This window comes from Rhinatrema bivittatum, chromosome 2 (genome assembly GCF_901001135.1).
Source record: "Rhinatrema bivittatum chromosome 2, aRhiBiv1.1, whole genome shotgun sequence".
Taxonomy (NCBI): Eukaryota; Metazoa; Chordata; class Amphibia; order Gymnophiona; family Rhinatrematidae; genus Rhinatrema; species Rhinatrema bivittatum.
Window position 1 is genome coordinate 701,543,889 of NC_042616.1, and position 21,306 is coordinate 701,565,194.

The 21,306-nt window shown below is 38.9% G+C and overlaps 1 protein-coding gene across 4 annotated transcripts in view; it reads right to left on the reverse strand.

Moving 5' to 3' along the window:
* The window catches only part of RUNX1T1 (RUNX1 partner transcriptional co-repressor 1), a 360,608-nt gene that overhangs the window by 42,409 nt on the left and 296,893 nt on the right, over positions 1-21,306 (reverse strand). For all 4 annotated transcript variants that reach the window (XR_003854876.1, XM_029591661.1, XM_029591662.1 and 1 more), the window contains one exon: positions 17,191-17,381. Coding sequence is in view for 3 of the 4 variants with exons in the window: in XM_029591661.1 (XP_029447521.1) it covers positions 17,191-17,381 (191 nt within the window). In the remaining variant the exon portion in view is untranslated. The remainder of the gene's footprint in view (positions 1-17,190; positions 17,382-21,306) is intronic.

A 21,306-nucleotide genomic window follows, 5' to 3' on the forward strand; every position in this document is an offset into this window, starting at 1 on the left:
CCTTCTAATTTTGCATTCTGCACACTCTCCACTGCACAGATTTGCTCCCTCCCTGTGATTGCAAATAACAAAACACAAACAGAATAATTCCAGCATTTTAGAGACCTGGCAATAAGCTTATTAGGAAATTAGAGACCATTGCGATTTACTATTTTTTTTACAGATTTTCATTTCATTTGTTAGTTTTTGAATTATATACTGTAAGGATCAAAATGATATCCTTATACATTCTCTTCTAATTGGTGATTGAAAGCTTTGTATGTAACATAAAACCTATTTTATTAAAAATTGCTGCAGTTGCTTCTAGCGTATAAATACAGCAAAAATATATATGTATTACTTATATAGAATGAGCAGGGAAAGAATGATTAAGGAAAAAAGGCTAAAGCAGTGTTTCAGTTCAATGAACAGAAAGTTGTATTGACATTTTCTACTATAAAACTATCAAAGCTATACATCTTGTGGAGGTACAAAATAACATTACAAGTTATATTATTTCCTTAATATTCAGGAAATCATAATCCAAAAAGTGTTTAATCCCTCCCTACAGCTGCCTAATTCATATTGAGAATAAAGATGATAGAACCCTAAAAGGGGGAAAGAAGGCAGGAGAGGGTTGAGCAGAAAAAGCTTCAAAATATAGAAAAAGATAATTTAGCCTCTGAGTACATACTGTATTCTTCAACTACAAGTCTGGATTTCAACATAGGCAACTTTTTACCAGTTGTGTTAGAGGGCTGCTTTGCCCAATGCTACACACTAGAGGTGTGCTCAGAAAAAAAATGTTCAGCTCAGTATTTTGCTTGGGTTGCCATTTTTTTTTATTTGATTTGGTTTCTAGGATCATTTATTTATTTCTTTATTTCATTTGTTTCTCTTGAAAGTCAATTTGGGGGGGGGGGGGGGAAAGCAATACAACTGATTTGGGGCTCTAACAGGGAGGTTTTCTAGCCAAGTTCAATGAAACATGAAAACAGGTATAATCAGGAGAGGAAACAGCACTATTAAGCACCAAGAGAGTGGGAAATTGGCAGTAACAGTGTCATGAACAGCCCAAAGCACCAAGACAGGGACAAAGGATACGATCATCAGTTGTATGAAGACTCGAAGTCACCCAAAAGGGGCATAAACAGCACATGAGAACCACAACGCACTGTGAAAGAGGCAAAATAGAACCAACAGTGGCAAGAGTACCACAAGGAACAGTGAGAGGGGCAAAGGGTATCAACAGTGGCAAGAATTCCTCAAGGAACAATAAGAGGAGCAAACAAGAAAAACATGAAAAACCCAGGGCACTAAAAGAAGGGCAAAGGGTACTAACGGCAGTGGCATGAATACTTTAAGGCATGAGTGAGGTGTATAGCCGCAAGATTTGAGGCCCTGTTAGGCAATTCCTGCCTCCTGCCTGTAAAGGGCTTCGGTGGACCTTTTGGACGCTATGGTTTCTCTTCCCAATGGCCCATCCTTTGTGCTGGAGACCATCTTGTTCCTGATGGGACACGGTTAAACTCCAGGTTCACAGTCTGCACTTTGCCAGAAGTTTCCTAGAATTGGTCTTCATTGTTTTAGGCTTAGTCTTTGTGGCCCTAAACTTGGTCTTAGGTTTTGTGGTCCTAGATTGCAATATTAAAGTAATATGAATTCACCTTGTTAACAATAGATGAGACTGTGATATATCAAAAGTCCATATGACCATTATATAAAGACATTAGATCTACTCTAGACCACGTCTGTATTATAATCATAGGTCATGTGCATGTTGAACTTGTTTTTCAGGAATTATTGTAATGCAAGTAAAAACGTAACTTTTAAAGAGAATCATGGTGTTCCAATCTTTGCTCCAAATTGCCACCCGACACTGCCAGCACTGTTTCAAGCATGGTTGTTTAAAAATAAGTGGAAGAATTAAAAACAATTCACAAATTAAACACTGAAACAGTGCTGGCAAGAGTGGTCTGGACCAGAAACAGCTGGCTAAAGCAGAACAGGACTGACCTGGCATCAGGGTCTACTGCCTGACCAGCCACCTCCCCCTCAAGTTGAGCTCTCTGGTTCTGGTGGCCGATAAGACTTGGTAAAAGGTGCCCTCAGGAATAAATGCAAGGGACACCCATTAGGGTAGTGCCTGGCTGTAGAAAAACAGTTAAGAAACAGGCAGGGAACAGAAAGGTGTCTTACAGAAGCACAAGAGAAGGAGCACATTACAAACACGACAGAAGACTAAATACCGATGAGAGCCAGTACAACAAGACACAAACAAAGCAGAAGGCCACAAAATTAGGCCAAACAAATAAGACAAAACCAGAACAAGAACAAACTTCATAGACCACACACACAGAAGAGAAGGCCACAATACTCAGCCAATTATGCAACAGAAGGCCAATACAAAGGCTAAGACAGGCATGGAGGGTCACAACAAGAACTCAGCTAGGAACCGAGTTGAGGCAAAGTACTGTGAGTGAGGCCAGCTTTTGAGGCTGTGGCAATGCAGGGAACATGGCTTCCAGCAGGACCTTCAAGTCATAGAGCTTAAACTGAGAAGCAGGGAACTTGGCCACTGAGGGTCCCTATTGGTGGGCGGCAAGCAATGCACACAAGTTCTCACAGTTTGCTTTGTGTATCAATCTTCCCGCAGTGGTCCTACATTGCTTCTGTGGGCACTTTCGTGTCTCAAGGTTTTCCTGCAGTGGTCTTGCTACATTTCTGTGGGTGCCTTCCTGTTTCCAGGTTTGTGATCTGCATTGTCTTAGCCTGTGCCTTGTGTTTCCCATTGTTTCAGTCCAAGTCCTGCCAACTGCCAGCACCTGAGGACTCAACTGAAGAAGGCAGAAGATTCCAGTTTGAACCTGTCAGTTCCACCCTATCTGTGCACCATCCTCCCTCAGCTTTGGAAAAGGTCACACTTCTGGCTAATTGCCACCATACAAGCACAGGAGCTTCAGCACCCCAAAACATCAATTGAGGAATAAGGCAGCAATAAGAGTGGCATCAATACTCAAAGACAGTAAGTAAATGCAACCCAACTTAAAAACCCTTCAAAAAGGGATCTGAAAACTTGGCTGTTCTTCAAAGCTTACGACGACACCCTAACCCTCTCAACTACCCCACTGCAACAGAACTCCCAAACAAATCTCAACCTCCTTAACTCCTAATGACTTCATAACGCCGATTCATCTCCTACTATAAATGTTACAGTTTTTCCCATAGTTTGTCATCCTTTTACCTTTATTTTCCATGTACTTTCAACCTTTCTTTGTTGATGATCTTTGCATTACCCATCCTAATATCCCCTTATTGAAATATGTAAACCGTGGTGATGGCATTACCGAATGACGGTATATAAAACTCAAAACTCAAAAATAAATAAAGGAAAAGTATTGTGAAGCCAGGCACAGAGTGAGACAGCAAAAGGAGTGACCATTAACAGCCCAGACATTGACTGAGATGTAAGACAGCAAGTGAAGTGGCATCAACAACCTAAGACAGAGTGAGACAGCAAGAGCAGTAGCATTAGAAAAGCAAAGCACTGAACCAAGACAGAGGCAGGGCAAGAAGAGCAGACCGGGCAGCAGGAGTAGCCCAACAATAAAGGAAGGCACTGAATCAGAAGAGAGACAGAGCATGAGGAGCAGGCTGGGCAATGGATAGCAGCAGGGCTCCAAGAGACCCAAATTTAGTAAGCTAACAAGCAGCAAAGTTATCTGGATAACTCTAGTCAAATATTCAGCAGAACAAGTCCCCCATTGAATATACTTGGCTAAAGTTAGCCAGGTAAGTTTACCTGTACAACTTTAAAATTAACTGGACATATGCTGAATATAGCTGGTTAAGTACATTTTTAAAAACCTAGTGTGCAGACCTGAAACAGATCTCACTCCTTCCTGCCTACCCCCATACCCTACCTTGAAAAAAAAGGTGTTAGCAGCCCCAAGGTGCATTTGGCATCCCGGTAACGCTGCCTCTGCAGAGGGTCTGTCGCTGCAACAAGGAATAGGTTTCAATGATGCCACCATGTTGTCTGGCGGCATTTCCCCAATACAGCTTGGAGGAGGGAATCTCTGCTCCATACTATGGGCTTCTTCACTGAGCTAGAAGAAAGATTGGAGACTACTGTGGATCCAGCCCTAACAGCTGGAGTTGATTTGCAGTTATTGCAGACTGCCATTTCGGACATCCATGTTACACCTGATTTTGTTAAGCTGCCTTGTGTGTCTCTTGATACCCTATGGCAGGTCATGCCTTCTATGGATAAGACTGTTTCCCCTTTAGCGGTTCTCACCTTAGATATACATAACTAAGGTGTCCGCTCAAGACTCTGGATTGCAGTAATGTGAGAAAAAGATATCTGATCTGGAGTCTTCCGTTAGACAAGTGGAACCAATGCAATCTGAGATCAAAGTTACTGCCCTATCTTCATACAGAATTGAGAACTTGGAAAACTTCTCAAAAGTTATGAATCTGCATGTACTTCATTTTCCTACAATTCAACTTATTTCATCATCTGAACTCTTTAAATCTTACTTGAAAGATGTTTTGGATATTCCTGAGGAAGCTTTGCCACCAATTACTAAGTTATACTCCTTTCCATCTTCTAGGAAATCAACAGATGGCGACATTTCCCAGAATTTACCTCATCTAATTTTCTTGAGAGCTCAGATGACAATATCAAATCCAGAGCTACGCTTTTGGTTTCATTTGCATTCTTACAAGATAGAAATAATATTCTACAGCTATTCTTTCGTCATAGAGGTGCTCTTTTATAAGTACCAAAAGTTACGTATTTTTCCATATTTATCTAAAGTAACACAGGATTGTAGAAATAAATTTCTTTGTATGAGATCTGAAGTACAAGCTTTAGATGCTACCTGTTATATAAGATTTCCTTGTAAATGCTTGATTCTTTTGAATGGTGTTAAATAGCTTTTCTTTGATCCTATCCAGTTGCGGGGATTTTTGGATGCCAGAGGTAATTTTACCTCTTAGGCCCCCTAATTATCCTTTTGGGGGTATGTTATATATACACGAAGGGGGTCGGGATTCTTCTGTTTCCTTATGTATTATTGATTATTGTACTTTTTGGGCCCTGTCTCAGGGCTTTATTTTTCTCCTTCATGTTATAGTGGTCTGAATTAGTGCTTATATGAATTAGTGCATATATGAATTAGTGCCTCTCAACTACGCTTCGCCCAACTGATTAGACACTCTGCCTAGTCTCATTGCACATATATTTATCCTCTAGTTTTGCTATCCTACTACTTCCCGGCTACTCTAGCTTCCAAGTTCGATTTCCCTGTTATATGTAACTTTGCCTTTTGCCGTCTTGTTAATGGTTATTTAGTTAGCCCCTAAGTTCCTTGTACACCGATTTGATGTGAATCTTTTTCATGAAGGTTGGCACAGAAAAATATTAAATAAATAAATAAAATATAATTGCTTGTTTTATTTGTTTTATTTTGCTTGTATTTATTTCTTGTTTTGCACTTTTTTCCTTGTCAAATATGAAATTTGTATTTGATGTATTCACTGAAATTAATAAAATATAAAAGATTAAACAAAAAAAAGAAAGTATTAGCAAAATCTCTATCCCCACTCTCAATCCAATCCCCAACTCTAGAATAAAAACTGGCCACATGGCCTGAATACTAAGTACCATAGAGCTAACAGCACTTGGAACATTAGTATTAAATTTATTCACTTCAGTCCAGCTAAAAAGATCAATGATTAGTCCCTCCACTGACAACTTTCGGTGAAGGAAGCAATCAGAATCGATCAATTCTGGTCGCCGCATCTCAAAAAAGATATAATTGCGATGGAGAAGGTAAAGAGAAGGGCTACCAAAATGATAAGGGGAATGGAACAACTCCCCTATGAGGAAAGACTAAAGAGGTTAGGACTTTTCAGCTTGGAGAAGAGACGACTGAGGGGGGATATGATAGAGGTGTTTAAAATCATGAGAGGTCTAGAATGGGTAGATGTGAATCGGTTATTTACTCTTTCGGATAGTAGAAAGACTAGGGAGCACTCCATGAAGTTAGCATGGGGCACATTTAAAACAAATCGGAGAAAGTTCTTTTTTACTCAACACACAATTAAACTTTGGAATTTGTTGCCAGTGGATGTGGTTAGTGCAGTTAGTATAGCTGTGTTTAAAAAAGGATTGGATAAGTTCTTGGAGGAGAAGTCCATTACCTGCTATTAAGTTCACTTAGAGAATAGCCACTGCCATTAGCAATGGTTACATGGAATAGACTTAGTTTTTGGGTACTTGCCAGGTTCTTATGGCCTGGATTGGCCTCTGTTGGAAGCAGGATGCTGGGCTTGATGGACCCTTGGTCTGACCCAGTATGGCATTTTCTTATGTTCTTAAGTTTAATTGACTAAAGTTTGGAAGATAAAGTTATCTTCCTGACTTTAGCCAGTTAAAATTACTCCCATCACTAGCAGCGGTCACTTACAGTGAAGTTAATAAATTAGTACTATTATGCCAGGAGCCATCATCTCTATTGCACTTTTATTCAGTTCAGGGGACCACTTTTAGGGGTTCAGAGGGAAGGGGATTTGCCAACAATTTTTTAAAGGAAGGGATGCAGAATTTGACAGAACACATATATTTTGCAAACTCTGCTTACTGGTACAAAATCTCTTCTTTTTACATTATTTTAAATCAAAACTGTTTTTATTTCCATTACTGAATAAAAAGAAAGGAAAGGACAGACAGTGGTCCCAAAGTTGCAAAATATCTTCTGCAGAAACAGACTCTGCAATGCATTGTGAAAGACTGTTCTCAGTTAATTTCAACATGCAGAGACAGCACGCCAATCAGTCATCTTAATGAGATGCAAACATTCTATTTGTCTTCTAAGAAAGTAAACATGACTGTGTTCAGATTTTAGCAAAGAATTCAATATAGGAATACAAAATTAAACACAGTTTAAGATGAGTGCTGAACTTTTAGTGGAAATTTAAAGTGGACAGGACCCAACACACACTTTTTATTTGCCTTCAGAGTGTTAAAGTAGGAATCTTGCAGTTTTAAAATTATGTAACTTTTTTTTAATTTTGTCTACATCAATCCATCCTATTTTTACTTCTAAAGGTAATATAAACACAGTAGTTAAGCTTATATACTTAAATGGGAGCATTACAAGTTCATGTATGACCTTTAGAGTTTTTATTCTAAAATTATTTTTTAACATCATTTTCCTTAATTCTACCTCCTTGCACTTAGACATTTGCCAATAGCACAGCGTTTATTTTTTTTTAGTTTTGGCATGATATATACAATGCAGTTCTTTTTTGGTGGGCGATAGCCCAGAAATGTCCACGTGGTTTTTGGATTTCCAGCTGAATTAGAACCAGTCTCCATAGGGGCACAACAGTGGCTCTGAACCTTTGTTCACATCCACAGAGGGATCTTCTCCAATTTCATATCCTCCTCCCAACTTAACACCGCCATTGCAGTGACAATCCTGAGCTGAGAGCCATGCAGAACTTTGCTACGTGGGTCTGAATTCTGATGATTACTTCCTCACCCCGAACCCTGAGCAGTGCCTCTGTAGTATCCCCTATCCTGACCAAAATGAGACTAAATGTCATTGTTTCTGATACTGTAACTTGTTTTTAATCCACCCTGAGGTGGAATATCAACTACTTATAAATAAATAAGCTAGACCCAGGAACTGAACCCAGGCCCCCTTGGCACTGTATATATCACTATTATTAAGCCACCGGATCTCAACATTTTATATTAGCAGCCCAGCTGACGTTGAGTATTGTGATGAGCCACATTGTATTCTGCAAACAGCAATGATTTCCTGTAACAAAAGATTATTGTTCCCTTTGAGTTCCTTCTTGCCTCCTTAAGCTATTTGGATAACCTTGCAGTTCTTCAGCACAAATGGGGGTAATTTTCAAAAGGATTTATACATGTAAATATAACAATTGTAGAAATGTTCAAACACATTTACTGGCGTAAAGTACACTTAGAAGGGTAAACACTATTGGCTGGATTTTAAAAGGGTTACGCGCATAAGTTATGCGCGTAACCCTTTTAAACCCCCCTGCGTGTGCCGAGCCTATTTTGCATAGGCTCGGTGGAATGCGCAAGCCCCGGGACGTGCGTAAGTCCCGGGGCTTCGCAAGGGGGCATGGGGGCATGCCGGGTGGGCTGCACAATTTTTGGGGCATTCCAGGGGGCGTGTCGGGGGCATGACGCCAGCCTGGGGGCATGGTCGAGGCCTCCGGACCAGCCCCTGGGTCGGCTGATGGCGCACCAGCAGCCCGCTGGTGCGCGCAGAGTTACGCCAGCCTCCGGCCGGCGTAACTTTGCCAACAAAGGTAGGGGGAAGGGTTAGATAGGGCCGGGGGGGGGGGGGGGTTAGGTAGGGGAAGGGCGGGAAAGGTGCGGGGGGGGAGAAGGAAAGATCCCTCCGAGGCCGCTCTGATTTTGGAGCGGCCTCGGAGGGAACAGGCAGCGCACGCAGGGCTCGGCGCTCGCAAGTTGCACAAATGTGCACCCCATTGCGCGCGCCGACCCCGGATTTTATAAGATACACGCGGCTACGCGTGTATCTTATAAAATCCGGCGTACTTTTGTTCGCGCCTAGTGCGCGAACAAAAGTACGCGCGCGCATAGATTTAGAAAATCTACCCCTATGGACAATTCAATGGTTTATATTGTAGCAATTTTCAAAGGCCACTTAAACGTGTAGAGTGCATTTACACACGTAAAATCCATTTTGAAGAGCATAAATACTTTTGAAAATCAGGTCCTTAATATTTTTTCTGATTTGCATTTTTGTTTATATTTTTTCAGTAATGGCATAAATTGTTGTTCAATACAATGATAGGGCTGTGCAGCCCAGAGATTTCAGGATTCATTTGTTTTTTTGTTTTTGTCTTTTAGTTCATTTAATATTTGGGGGGTGGGAGGGTTGATTCTTTTACCAAACTGAAAAAAAAAACCCATTAAGGCCCCCAATATTCCCCAAAACAAAAAATATTGAAAACATGCCTCCCGAACCCCCTCCTGATCCATGACTAGCCTTTGGAGATAGGCTAGGCCCAGCTGAGGCCTCCCAGGATCCCTCCAAGCCTCTTTCCACCGACAAAATTGAGCAGGCCCAGGCCTCCCCAGCTGTATAGGTACTTAAACTGAACAAAGACAGTAAAATAATGCTTAGCTATTGTGTGTTTTGTCGTCTAATTATGGTATGCGTGTGTGGTGTACATTCCCTGGCAAAATGTACATATTTCTTTTATGTCTGCTACTGAGTATTAAACAATGCCTGGCAATACAGTCTTGGAAAAGTGCATATTCTCTAATCACACAGAAAGAAATGTGATGCCTACTCTCAGCTACATTGCATGTCAGCTTCCAGGATAACTTTCAAGAGTTCTTCTTTATAATAGACTAATATGCTTCTCTCCATATTCCAGTCAGGCACCAATGTCTCATCCATACTCAGCTTCAAAACAAAGGAATTAAGGCATAATACTTCATTAATACTGGGAGGGAAAAACAGCGTAAACAGTGCTGCTGCACTGACTTTATCTTAACATTTCTAATCAAATTCATGGAATGATATCAGTTGTATACTTTTGATTATTTATTTTGTTAAAGCCCCTCTTCTTTCTTTCCAAGCAGTAATGCAAATTTTATAAATTAAAAAGCAGCAACAATAACAATATGGCAAGCAGCTATTGGAACAAAGGCAATAGCTGTAGAATATGATTCAGAAGAACAACAGTTTTTTTTTCTCAAAGGCACTATTTTAATCACCTTTTTCCTACCACAAACAATGCAGATAGCATTTAAAAGGAAGCTGTGTTCTCTGCGTAAAGACTCTCTTTATAAGGTCCTCATAGTATTTATATCATTATAGGAGGGCCAGCTAATAACTCAAGGTGAGGTTTTGGTGGTGGTTTAGGGTTTGAGGGCAAGTTTAACATGCAGAGTCAGACGTACAAACAACACAGTACACCTCAGTGAAGATTTGATATCATTTGGAGTGAGGAAAGTCTCACAAAGTTGAGATTTCTACAATGTTCTCTCGTCTTAGCTTGATGGACTCTATAACAAGGTACTACCCAGCTAGGGCGAGAGAACATTGTAGAGATCTCATCTTTGTGAAACTTTCCTCACTCCAAATGATGTCAAGTTTTCATTGAGATGTGCTGTGCTGTTTGTATGTCTCACTCTACATGAGAAACTGGCCTGTAAGCCACCACCAAAACCTCACCTTGAGGTATTAGCTGACCCTCTTATACTGACATAATAGTTGAATACTGTGAAGGCCTCCCCAGAGGCTCTCTTTCTCCCCCTCTACTCCACTCCATTCCTCTCTCCCCTCTCCAAGCCCCAAAATGTAATTTGCAATCTTTATAGCAAATTGTGTTTTGGCTGTTTTGGGCATATCACACAGCTTAACACCAGGAAAAAAGATGTAGTTATTTCTGGCGTTAAAATGTGCAATAGCATGTAATATGCTATCGCACAGTGCGATATTGCTCCTCATTTTCATTAATCCCACCCAAACCCCTTCCCAATCCCACCCCTTTGAAAAATTTGCATTGGTGCCACACAGTACCGCAATTTTCGTGTGCATTATGGCCTTAATGCATTGTGATGAATGACCCTATCAGTTTGCTGTAAAGTAGCCAGTTTAAGATCATTTGCAGGCAGTTGATTAGATTGGAGATTGCCTGGTCAGGAACTGAGGCCTAGAGGGCATAGTAGTTCTGAGTCATCTGCATAGGTGTGGTAGTCAATTTGGGATTCTCTGATTAGTTTGCCCAGTGGGGCCATGTAGATGTTTAAAAAATGTCAGAGAGGTTGGAGCAGGTTGGACCCCCATATAGGAGAGGGTAAGGATGTAAGGATGCCTGTGTAAGATACTGGGTGCAATCCTGGAGGAAGGATTTAAGCCATTTCAGTATTGGACCAATGAGGCCAAGGTCAACCAGGCAAGTGAAAAAGATCTCGTGGTCTATGGTGTCAAATGCAGATGAGAGGCTTAGGAATAATAGGAGAGTGTATTGACCATGATCCAGGCACAGCTACACTGGCTCACTGGATATTGACCTCATAGTGTCTCAGTGCTTTATTGTTTATTAACTTGATATTTATATTATTTAATTTACAGGGTTTTATATACTGCTTATAGTGGAATATCCTACTCTTCTACCTAAGGTGCTTACCAAACAAACATAACCTGAGGCAGTGGAGGGTTACATGATTTGCCAAAGATCACAAAGAGTGTCAGTGGAGGAAGCAAGATTTCAACCTTGATTTTCATATTTCCCATCACATAGTGGTTTAAGCCCTGGAGTGAAAGTATGGCTTAGTGGTTAGAACAACAGACCAGGCAAGCAGGGATTCAAATTGTGCTTTTGACCTTGGGCAAATCACTTCAACCTCTATTATGTCATGTACTAGCATAGGCCTAGTTTCATCATTTTGCGATAAATATAGCAAGAATAGCACCCACGATGAAAAAAGGGAAGTGGTTAGGGTAATTTTCCTGGTACCACCTCACATCGCTATTTTATTGCAATGAGAGTTAAATTTATCACACCCTTTTCACATCGCAAGCTGAGAAGTGACCAGATAGGCTTTTATCACATTTTGGAGAGACAGAGAGAGAGAGACTCTGTAGGGGCTCACAAAAAAGTTAACTATTTATTCCACTGTAAGAAGGGGCACTAGTAACTTGGGGTGAGGTTGGTAGGGTGGGGTGGGGTAGGGTAGGGTTTGGTGGGTTCTGGGGGGGCAATTTTACATGCACAGTCATACGCACGAACAGCACAGTTACCATCAGTGAAGATTTAATGTGATTTGGACGGATGAAAGGTGAAAGAAGAGCACATTTGTACCATTTTCTCTCTATCTAGCTTGATGCACTCATGGTACAAATGTACTCTTCTTTCACCCCTTCAAATCACATTAAATCTTCACTGATGGCAACTATACTGTTTGTACATATGACTGTGCATGTAAAACTGCCCCCTAAAACCCACCTCACCCCCACAAACCTCACCCCAAGTTACTAGTGCCCCCTCTTATAATGGCATAAATAGTTAAAAAAGTCTAAAATCAGTGGCCCTCCACAGAGGGTCTGTCTCTCTCTCTCTCCTCCCCTTTCCCTCTCCCCTCCTGAAATGGGATTTGCGATAAATCCCTTTTCGGCTGTAATGCACAATTTTTCAGGCATAACACCAAGAAAAAAGGTATAGCTAATTCTGGCGTAAAATCTTGTGATAATGTGTGTTACGTTATTGCACACAACATTAAACAGCCCTCATTTCCTCCACCCAAATTCCTCCCACGTGAATAAAAGTTTCAAATTTGCATACACATTTTGAAATGCGGTGCTTATTGCATGTGTTACAGCGTTATCTCGGGCGTTGGGGCCCTAACACCCATGATAATGTCCTAACACATTTTGTTGAATGAACCCCCTTAGATTGTAAACTCTCTAGAGTAGGGAAATATCTACCTTATCTGAAATATAACTATAACTCACTTTCAGCTTGAGTTTGATAAATGAGTAATCCAATCCAAAATTAAAATCCTCCTCTCACTTAATTTTTATGATGGCAGTGATACAATTTATTTATCTTTATATATTTTCCAATCCTATGGCTTTTCTCAGAGCATTTCAAGCTCCTGGATGCCCAAGAGACAAACCATTGGATCCCATAGTTAACAATGAGGGAGAGGAATGAGAGTAGGCAGATAATGACTTATTTCAAAAGGCTGTAGCATGCACGCTGCAGGAACCTGACCCATACCTCAAATGTATCCAACCTGGAGAATATGGAAAAAAGTGAAGGATTTGGCTCAGATGTTGCTCAGACTGGGTCTGTCACATCCTTTCCAGTTATATTTGAAAGCCTTGACTCTAGAGGACAATGCCGTCTCAGCATCTATTCTCTAAAAGTACTCTGTAGGGCTGGGGTAGCAATAGTGCAATGACACATTCAATAAAGACCTTGAAGCTCTACAAAAGGAGCTACACATTCAGACTAATATGGAGGAATCCTTGAGATGAACGAAGCCATAGATGCCCTGTCAATCGTGCATGCTGAAGTTTCCAAATACCTCTTGGTCACTGGTTAAACTAACCACAGCAATGACAGGAATGGCCCTTGCTGTGTGCAAGCTTATAGATTCCAGGCAATCAACACCAGCAAAATATGTTACATTCATAAAACTACTGCAGCTTCTTCCATGTTGTCTCCTTCATCCATGCCATGTAGGAGCAGCCATCTCAGAGAGCCCTGATCCATAGTTAGAAAGGTTGCAGAGGGAATCCAAGCACTGGTGGGGAGAAGCTTCTACTTATCAGCCCTCATAGTTTCCTCCCTATGCCCCTCACTTGCTGCAGTCTTGTCTCCTGGACTGCAAGGAACATCTGAGACCATACAGGACATAGAACATATGCTGGGAAAGTTTTGCACACAGTCTTGGCAATGGATAAGAACTTGGGGAATGTCCCTTTATTTTCATTCATGACAGCATTGTGCCTTACACATTTTGAAGTATACAAAAATGTAAGAAGAATTATTATCCTTTTTGAATCTTTGGCTTTGAAATTCATTTGCTTTGTGTAAATAAATGCAGATTCATTTTTTAAGTGCTCAGGGGTCTTGATGTTTTTCCTTTTCCATAGAGAAGTACAAGAAGATGTGTTATAGCTCAAAGGCCTGTGGATAAACTTTTATAGTGCCATCTCTTTTACATCTCCTCAATCTATAAACCTCAATACTTATTAGCTGAGGCATGACATTATTTGCACACTGAAAAGTTACAGCAAATGCAAATGTTTTTTTTCCAATACGCTCATTAACACCTAATTTGCATATAACATTCCCTCATTTCCATATGAGTACATGCTAATTTCAGCACGTTCCTACTAATGTCTTCTGACCCCAGTTTAACATGCACGATAAGGCCTTAATGCACAGCATGCTAATTTTTGTGCACATTATGGGGGCTATGCAATAAATTTTAACATGCACATTAAAGCCCTTGTGTGCATACTAAAAATAGTGAACTAAATAGGAAGGCCTTACCATGCATGTTAAGAGTCTGAAACGATATTAACATAAGCATGAACTGATTTGCATGTCTACACATACAAATGAAAGATCCTGGGTAAATGAAGGTTTAGGAACAGCTTGATCAACAGGGTTCACCCTCCATGCTATTTACTGGGCATTCACTGCATGATGACAGAAAACTAAATAAGGTCTTGCGAGGTTTCATCTACCTTTACCCATAGATTCTTGGGGAGGAAGATATTTGACCACACTTCTTTTATCCAAAACAAAGCACAGCTTAAGACACACATTCATATCATAAATATGTCTCTCAAACAAAGCACTGACACATCATAGAGACTACAAAATTATCCTAAAGCTCACAACCTGACACATGGGCTTCATACTGGTGTTCAAATGGACAAACTTTAAGTTAATGATACTCAGAATCAATGATATTATTGCTGGGGTTAATCTGACCACTTAGTACTGCAGGTATTCAGAGAGTTCACACTCAACACAGTGTTTGTGAGGCACCCAGCCTCTGGCTAGTCATAAAAGCAGAGCTCATCCTTCAGGGAGCCTACCCTTAGGAGAAAGTGAATTAAACAGTGGACTCCCCCAGTCTTGCTCTCTAATGTGAAAAGAAAGTTTTCATAGGGTACCAGCAAAACAGAGGATATGGAAAAAGAGAGATAATAACAGAGAGAAGGAGATGACACAGGAGACACACAAGCATTTAAATAATAAATCCACCTTTCTTTACACAAGGCAAATATATTTCTAACACCCACAATAATGCCCTAACCCATGCAATAAATACTGCATCATGAAATGTGTATGCAAATTTGAAAATGTTATTCAAGTGGGAGGAGTTTGGGTGGAGTAAATGGAAATGACAGCTGGCTAATATTGCATGGAATAATATAACGCACTCTATCGTGGGATTTAATGCCAGAAATAGCTACACCTTTTTCCTCAGCATTATGCCTGCGATAGCTAAGCGTTACAGCCGAAACGGGATTCATCACATTTCCCGTTGAGAGAGAGAGAAAGAAAGAGAGTGCCTCTGTAGAGGCCCACTAAATTTTGAACTTTTATACCATTGTAACAGGGGGCATTATGAACTCGGGGTTAGGTTTGTGGGGTGAGTTGGGTTTTAGGGGGAGTTTAACATGGACAGTCATATGTACAAACAGCACAGTTACCATCAGTGAAGGTTTAATGTGATTTGGATGGATGAAAGGTGAAAGAAGAATAGATTTGTACCATGTTCTCTCTACCTAGCTTGATGCACTCTCTACCTAGCTGAAACAAATAAAGGTGTCATGTTTTCAAAGGATCGTGGATGTAGAAAAACAAACCAAAAACCTTTACCTTTTCCCTTGCATGATATGATCTGCACAGCTAGCTTTGCAGTTCTCTTCAGGTGTCTGTTTCGTGGTTTTCCTGGAATGTTTTTAAGCTAACGCTGTTCTCAGCACTTCTTACAAGTAAGGAGCACTTTTCATTGCCCCTCTTTGAAATCAAAAGCCCTGTACAAGACAAGACTGTCTTCAGAGCTGTATTCACTTTGCTGATAATAATGAAAATTTAAAACTTTTGTGGTTCAGTGAAACTTTTTATACATCATATTGAAAAAATGAAAGGGGCATCCATGATCCTTTGAAAGCACGACACCTTTATTTGTTTATGCCATGGAACATTTGTAATTATGGTTGCTTCAATTTGAACCATCTATTTTACAAAATACTTTTGAAACAGCATTATTATTAAGAAAATCCCCCTCCCCCCCCGCAAAAAAGAAGTTAAAGGGTAGATTTTAAATAGGCCGCGCGGGTAAAATCCGGCCTTTATGCGCGTGACCGGGCCTTATGCGCACCGAGCTTATTTTCCAAAAGCCAGGCCGTATGGAATCATAATAAGAAAATAAAATTTCCATACACATACATTCTAGTAAACTTCAATAATCCAAAAAGCCTATACACATTTAAAAAATCACATTCATAACCCAAGCTACACATGCATACAAGGAGAATTCAAAGCAAGCACCACAGAGTCTCCCATTTTGCTAATATATATATAGGGGTAGATTTTAAAAGTCGTGCGCATGCATCCATGTGTGCACACTTCTCGGCACGCTCACATGGACGTGGCAATTTTATAACATGCGCGCATGCCAGGAAGCATGCACCCATGGATGCATGCACACATCTTTTAAAATCTACCCTTATATATATTAGCAAAATGGGAGACTCTGTGGGGTTTACTTTGCTTTGAATTCTCCTTGTATGCATGTGTAGGTTGGGTTACGAATGTGATTTTTTTTAATGTGTATAAGTTTTTCGGTTATTGGCGTTTACTAGAATGTATATCTGGCATTGTTATGTAATGATATACATTGTTGTCTTTAAATGTATTCAAATTTATTTCTAAAACTATTTTAATAAAATAGTGAAATTTAATTTTTCCCTTCTATTTTTTTGTTGTAACTTTTGTATCTTTCAAAGGGATTATTTTCTTCTTTTTTATACCTTCTTTTGTTGTATTACCATATGAAAGAAAGTGCCAGGGATAGAAGAACCTCAGATTTTGGACTTTTGGAATCTAAAGTACTTTGCTACCATACATATATTATTTTCATACATCTTTAAATCAACTGTCCACTTCCAAAATATAATTAATCCATGATCCTCTTTATCAAGTTTTCTATAGATTTCATGATTTCTTTCAACATAGACAAGAAAGAAACAAAAAAGACAGAAAATCAATGTATAGAGTTTTTTCCATTAAACCTGAGGTCACTAAGGCAAAGTAATTCCAAATTTAGTAACATCAAATGCCCATTCTTGTATATTTTATATGAATTTACAGCAAGACCACGATCATTTGAAACTACTCTCATCCAAAAATAAAATAAAAGAACAATTTCAAATGAAAGAAAAGGGCAAGGAGTTAGAATTAACTTTAAATCAAATATGTTATAAAGTGGAATTTTAGAAGTTATTGGATTCCTTTAAAAAAAAAAAAAAAGGAAACATAATTACAAATTTTAACCAGTAATCATTTGTAGCTTTAAATAAATCCTATAAACCAAGTCCTGGAACCAAAAGAATTGTTTTGCTCACGCTCCTTAGTCAGTCTTACCTCGCTTGAATCTTCCTGCTGATTGATAACGGACAGTGCATCCTCGGCAGCCTGGCGCTTGGCCTCTGCAACAGTGCGTTCCATCTTAGCTCTTTCTGTAGTGATCATGTCATGGGCTTTTCGTTCTGCTTCTGACACGGCTTTCTGTAGCTCAGCCATTGCCTGGCGTTTCACCTCATTGACTGCTTCCTCTGTGAACAAAGTAGGAGTTTCCGTCAGCTCAGTCCATTCGTTAAAATACGAACATTTTGAGAAAGGCCAGCAAAGGCAGGCTGTGCTTCTGCTCAACCCTTGCACGCCCGGAGACAACTGTGAATGAGCATGGTTCTCGTTATACATACTTGCCTTTCCTCTTTAAGAAGCAAGAACAGCGTCCTGTTTAATATTGTGCAATAAAAAATACAGCAGTCCTCAACTCAAAATGAATTCCAGAGAGGGCCCAAAAGTAGAAATGAGGCAGCAAATATTCTTAGATTTAAATCAGAGTTGGATTAGATTTGACCCAAATAGATTTGCCTTTACCTTGGGGGGAATAAAATGAAGTAAATACAGTCTTAGACTGGTGTTGGAGTCCTGTAGATATGCACAGTCTCTCTGGAATGCTGCATTATAGTGTGCGGAATAGTTAAATTAACAGCAGCAATTAGGTTTAACAAACTTGCTAAAGAAAATCGATAACTGAAATAAAGATCAAGTCTAGCATGGAGAGTGTTTGCATAGTCACCGAATAACAAGATACCGTGGCACAATAACCTATGGTTCTATTTGATGTTCCATTATATTTTACAGTGAATATGATTTTTTTGTTTTCATTTTTTTTGTCTCCTTGTTAAAAAGTCCTACTTAATAAAAGAAGTACTTTTCAAAGGAAAAAGTCAATGTAAATGTGACATAGCCTCATAGCATATTACCTGGGTTAAGTGTACTTAACATAGATAAAACCTATTGACAATTCAATAGCATATATTGTAGCAATTTTCAGTATATGCCAAAGGTGGCCAATGCCATTGTATTCAAATCTATTTCATGCATATTCATTCTGGATATCCTGAAAATCTGGTCTGATTGTGGCTTTCAAGGAACAGAGGTGGCCTCACCTGATATGTTATTGAATTGTCAATAGGTCACACTTGCGTTAAGTAGGGTTGCCTCCAGATTTTCAGAACAGTTTGATCCACTCCTGGTTTTAATCCCCTGCATGCAAGTACTTTTTTTTTTTTTTAAGGGAATGCAATAGGGAAATCAGAATAAGCCCCAACATGAAATGGAGTAAAACCAGGACTGGATCAACCTGTCCTGAAAATCTGGAGTCAATTGGAAACCCTAGCCTTAAGTGCACTTAACACAGGAAATGGGCTTTTGAAAATTGCAATGAAAGTAAGCCAAATTTAGGTTTACCTTTGAAAATGACCCTGCAAGAATCTCAATGGAAGTAGAAATATTAAGATATGCATGGTTTCGTATTTGCAAATAAACCTTGAATATAATATTTAGACTTAGTTTTGACAAGTGCATTGAAATGCACCTGGGAAAGGGCAATCCAGGGGCACATTACACTCAGAATAGAAGAAACCTCAAGGTTATTGCTGGGAAGGATGTAGGTATGATTGTCTAATGTCTACAACAATCTCCAGCAGGAAAAACAATGCATGAAAGGTGTCAAAAAGCAAACAAGTGACAAAGAGATATCAAAGGAAATGTTGCCAGTCATAAACAAAAGATGATTATTAACTCATATCTGGAATACAGTTTTAATTAATTACTGTTAGATAATTAGCAATTCAACTGTTGAGAGTACACAAAGGAAAGCTATTAAAAGGGCACATGGACTTAAATATTGCAACAATGTTGATAGAGTAGAAAAAGTAACTCTATATTGTCTAGAATACAGAATACTCTGAGAAGACCTGATCCAGTTTCTCAAGATAATGAACACTGATATTCTGTAATAGAAAATAATATAACCTTCCTCACCACACAAAAAGAAAAAAAATATATTTATAGTTACATTAGACAGATCAAGGGTCAGATCTTTAAAACTAACTTGAGAAGATATTTCTCATAAAACGATCACTGCCATTGGGAAGCCTGAAAAGTCAATATGCTGCTTAAAAAGCAGGCTTGATAAATTCCTGCTAATTAAAAAGGATCATAGGATATTGCTGCCAATTTGTTAACAGAAGACCTGAGGTGCTATAAGTAGTCTTACATCTAAAATAATCTAGTGTCTACTGAATATATCAATCCAGTTGGCTGATTCAGGGATCACATGTTTGCAAGGCAAGCCACATAACTCATGATTTCTGCCTACACAGGGCATGGAGGATTCTTCACAGAAACACACCAGAGGAAATCCCTTTTTGAACAGGATGCTGGTAGGAAACCTCTCTATTTGCAGCAGCAATAAGGATAGCATCAATATATAATTCTGTCAAAGGCATAATCTATTCTTGAAGAAATTATGCTAACAAAAATGGGTTGCCAGAAATCAGTCGTCCAACACTTGAAGGAAGAGGAATGTAAACATTGTATTTATGCAGAAGCAATATACAAACATCCAAATGACAAGTAAAACAAGTAATTTCCATTTTAAAATATTAACTGTTTTAATTAACAGAGGAAACTATCCTCCCCCTGAATTAGTTTATCTAATTTTCATCTTTATTCAAAGCAAAATGACAATGATTAATTGAAAATTTAATAAGCAGCAATTATTAACTTGGCAAAACCTAGTACCAATTAACACTCTATTAAAACTAATTATGACATGTTTCATTCAAGTGTTTGCTCTTAATTGTTTTCCCACTTAAAAAGCACCTTAATTAAATGTTCTGTTTAATTAAAAACATAGATTTCTAATAAAATGATTTGTTTTTGGTTTTTTTTTTGTTTTGCCAGAGATTAAAAATGTAAGAGGTACAAGTATATTCAGTGGCTGGCTTTGAGTTATGTGGTTTTCCATGTACAAGCACAAGTGTGAACCTCACCAACTCATGAGATTATTGAAAACTCCCTTCAATCACTTGGCAGCTATCGTACCCTGTGCCATTCATGGATTGCAATTCAATGATGAGAATTTATTTCTTTAAAATTGTCACTATACAATATAGTTCTAATTCACAATTTGAAAACAAATAGCATGCCGGATCATAAAAGGCTATCTATTTGTACTGGTTAAAAATGCATTTCAAAGCTGGAACTTTAGAAGCAAGAACAAATCAGGGTTGAAATACATTTTTCCTTTACTCAACTGAAAATATGCCCTTATATTACTTTTTCATCAATGTGGTTTGGGAAAAATAATCATACCCTTGAATAATACAGGCAGGGTCTAATTTACTTTGAATATTCAAGGTGAATTAAAATTCTAAATAGCAATACAGGACAATAATTTTTGCTTACGATCAAAGCTGCAGCTTGACTAATTGTATATGCAAATCAGGCAATTTATATTTAAATTATGCATTCCTATTCTAGTCCCATAGGCACACACAGATCAGCAACGAGAACTGGTAGGACATTTGCAAGGTGTTTGAATATTTATTACCAACTGCAAACATTCTCGGTGTGCTGGAAGAGAAATATATGGAGGCAATCATACTGATGCTGTTTTATTACATTCTATATGAAATTTAAGGCAACTTAAATCAAGGCCTCTTGGAGCTTCGGAACAATGATCATTTTAACAAAACTGACATCTTTTCATGCAAACTGGAATCTCTAAGAATCTTGCGTTAATTTGTAATATTTTCAAATGTGAATGATATGCTGATACATTTCTTCAATTTTTAACCTTATTTTAAAAGATAAAGGGCCTGATTTTATAAAGCATTTACATGTTTAATATTGGGTTTTACACAGGTAAATACACTTTAATCGAGTAAGTGGACATTTGAAAATTACTACAATTTATGCCATTGAATTGTCCATAGGATTTACTTGTGTAAGTGCACTTAACATGAGTGAAAGGCTTTTTTAAATTTTAAATTGTTACATTTATGCGTGTAACTCCTTCTAAAATTAACCCGATAGGGATGGTAATTTTCAAAAACAGCCTGCATAAGGATAGCAGCAAAAACACACAGAACTCACACCAAGTTTGAAAGCAGGTCTTAA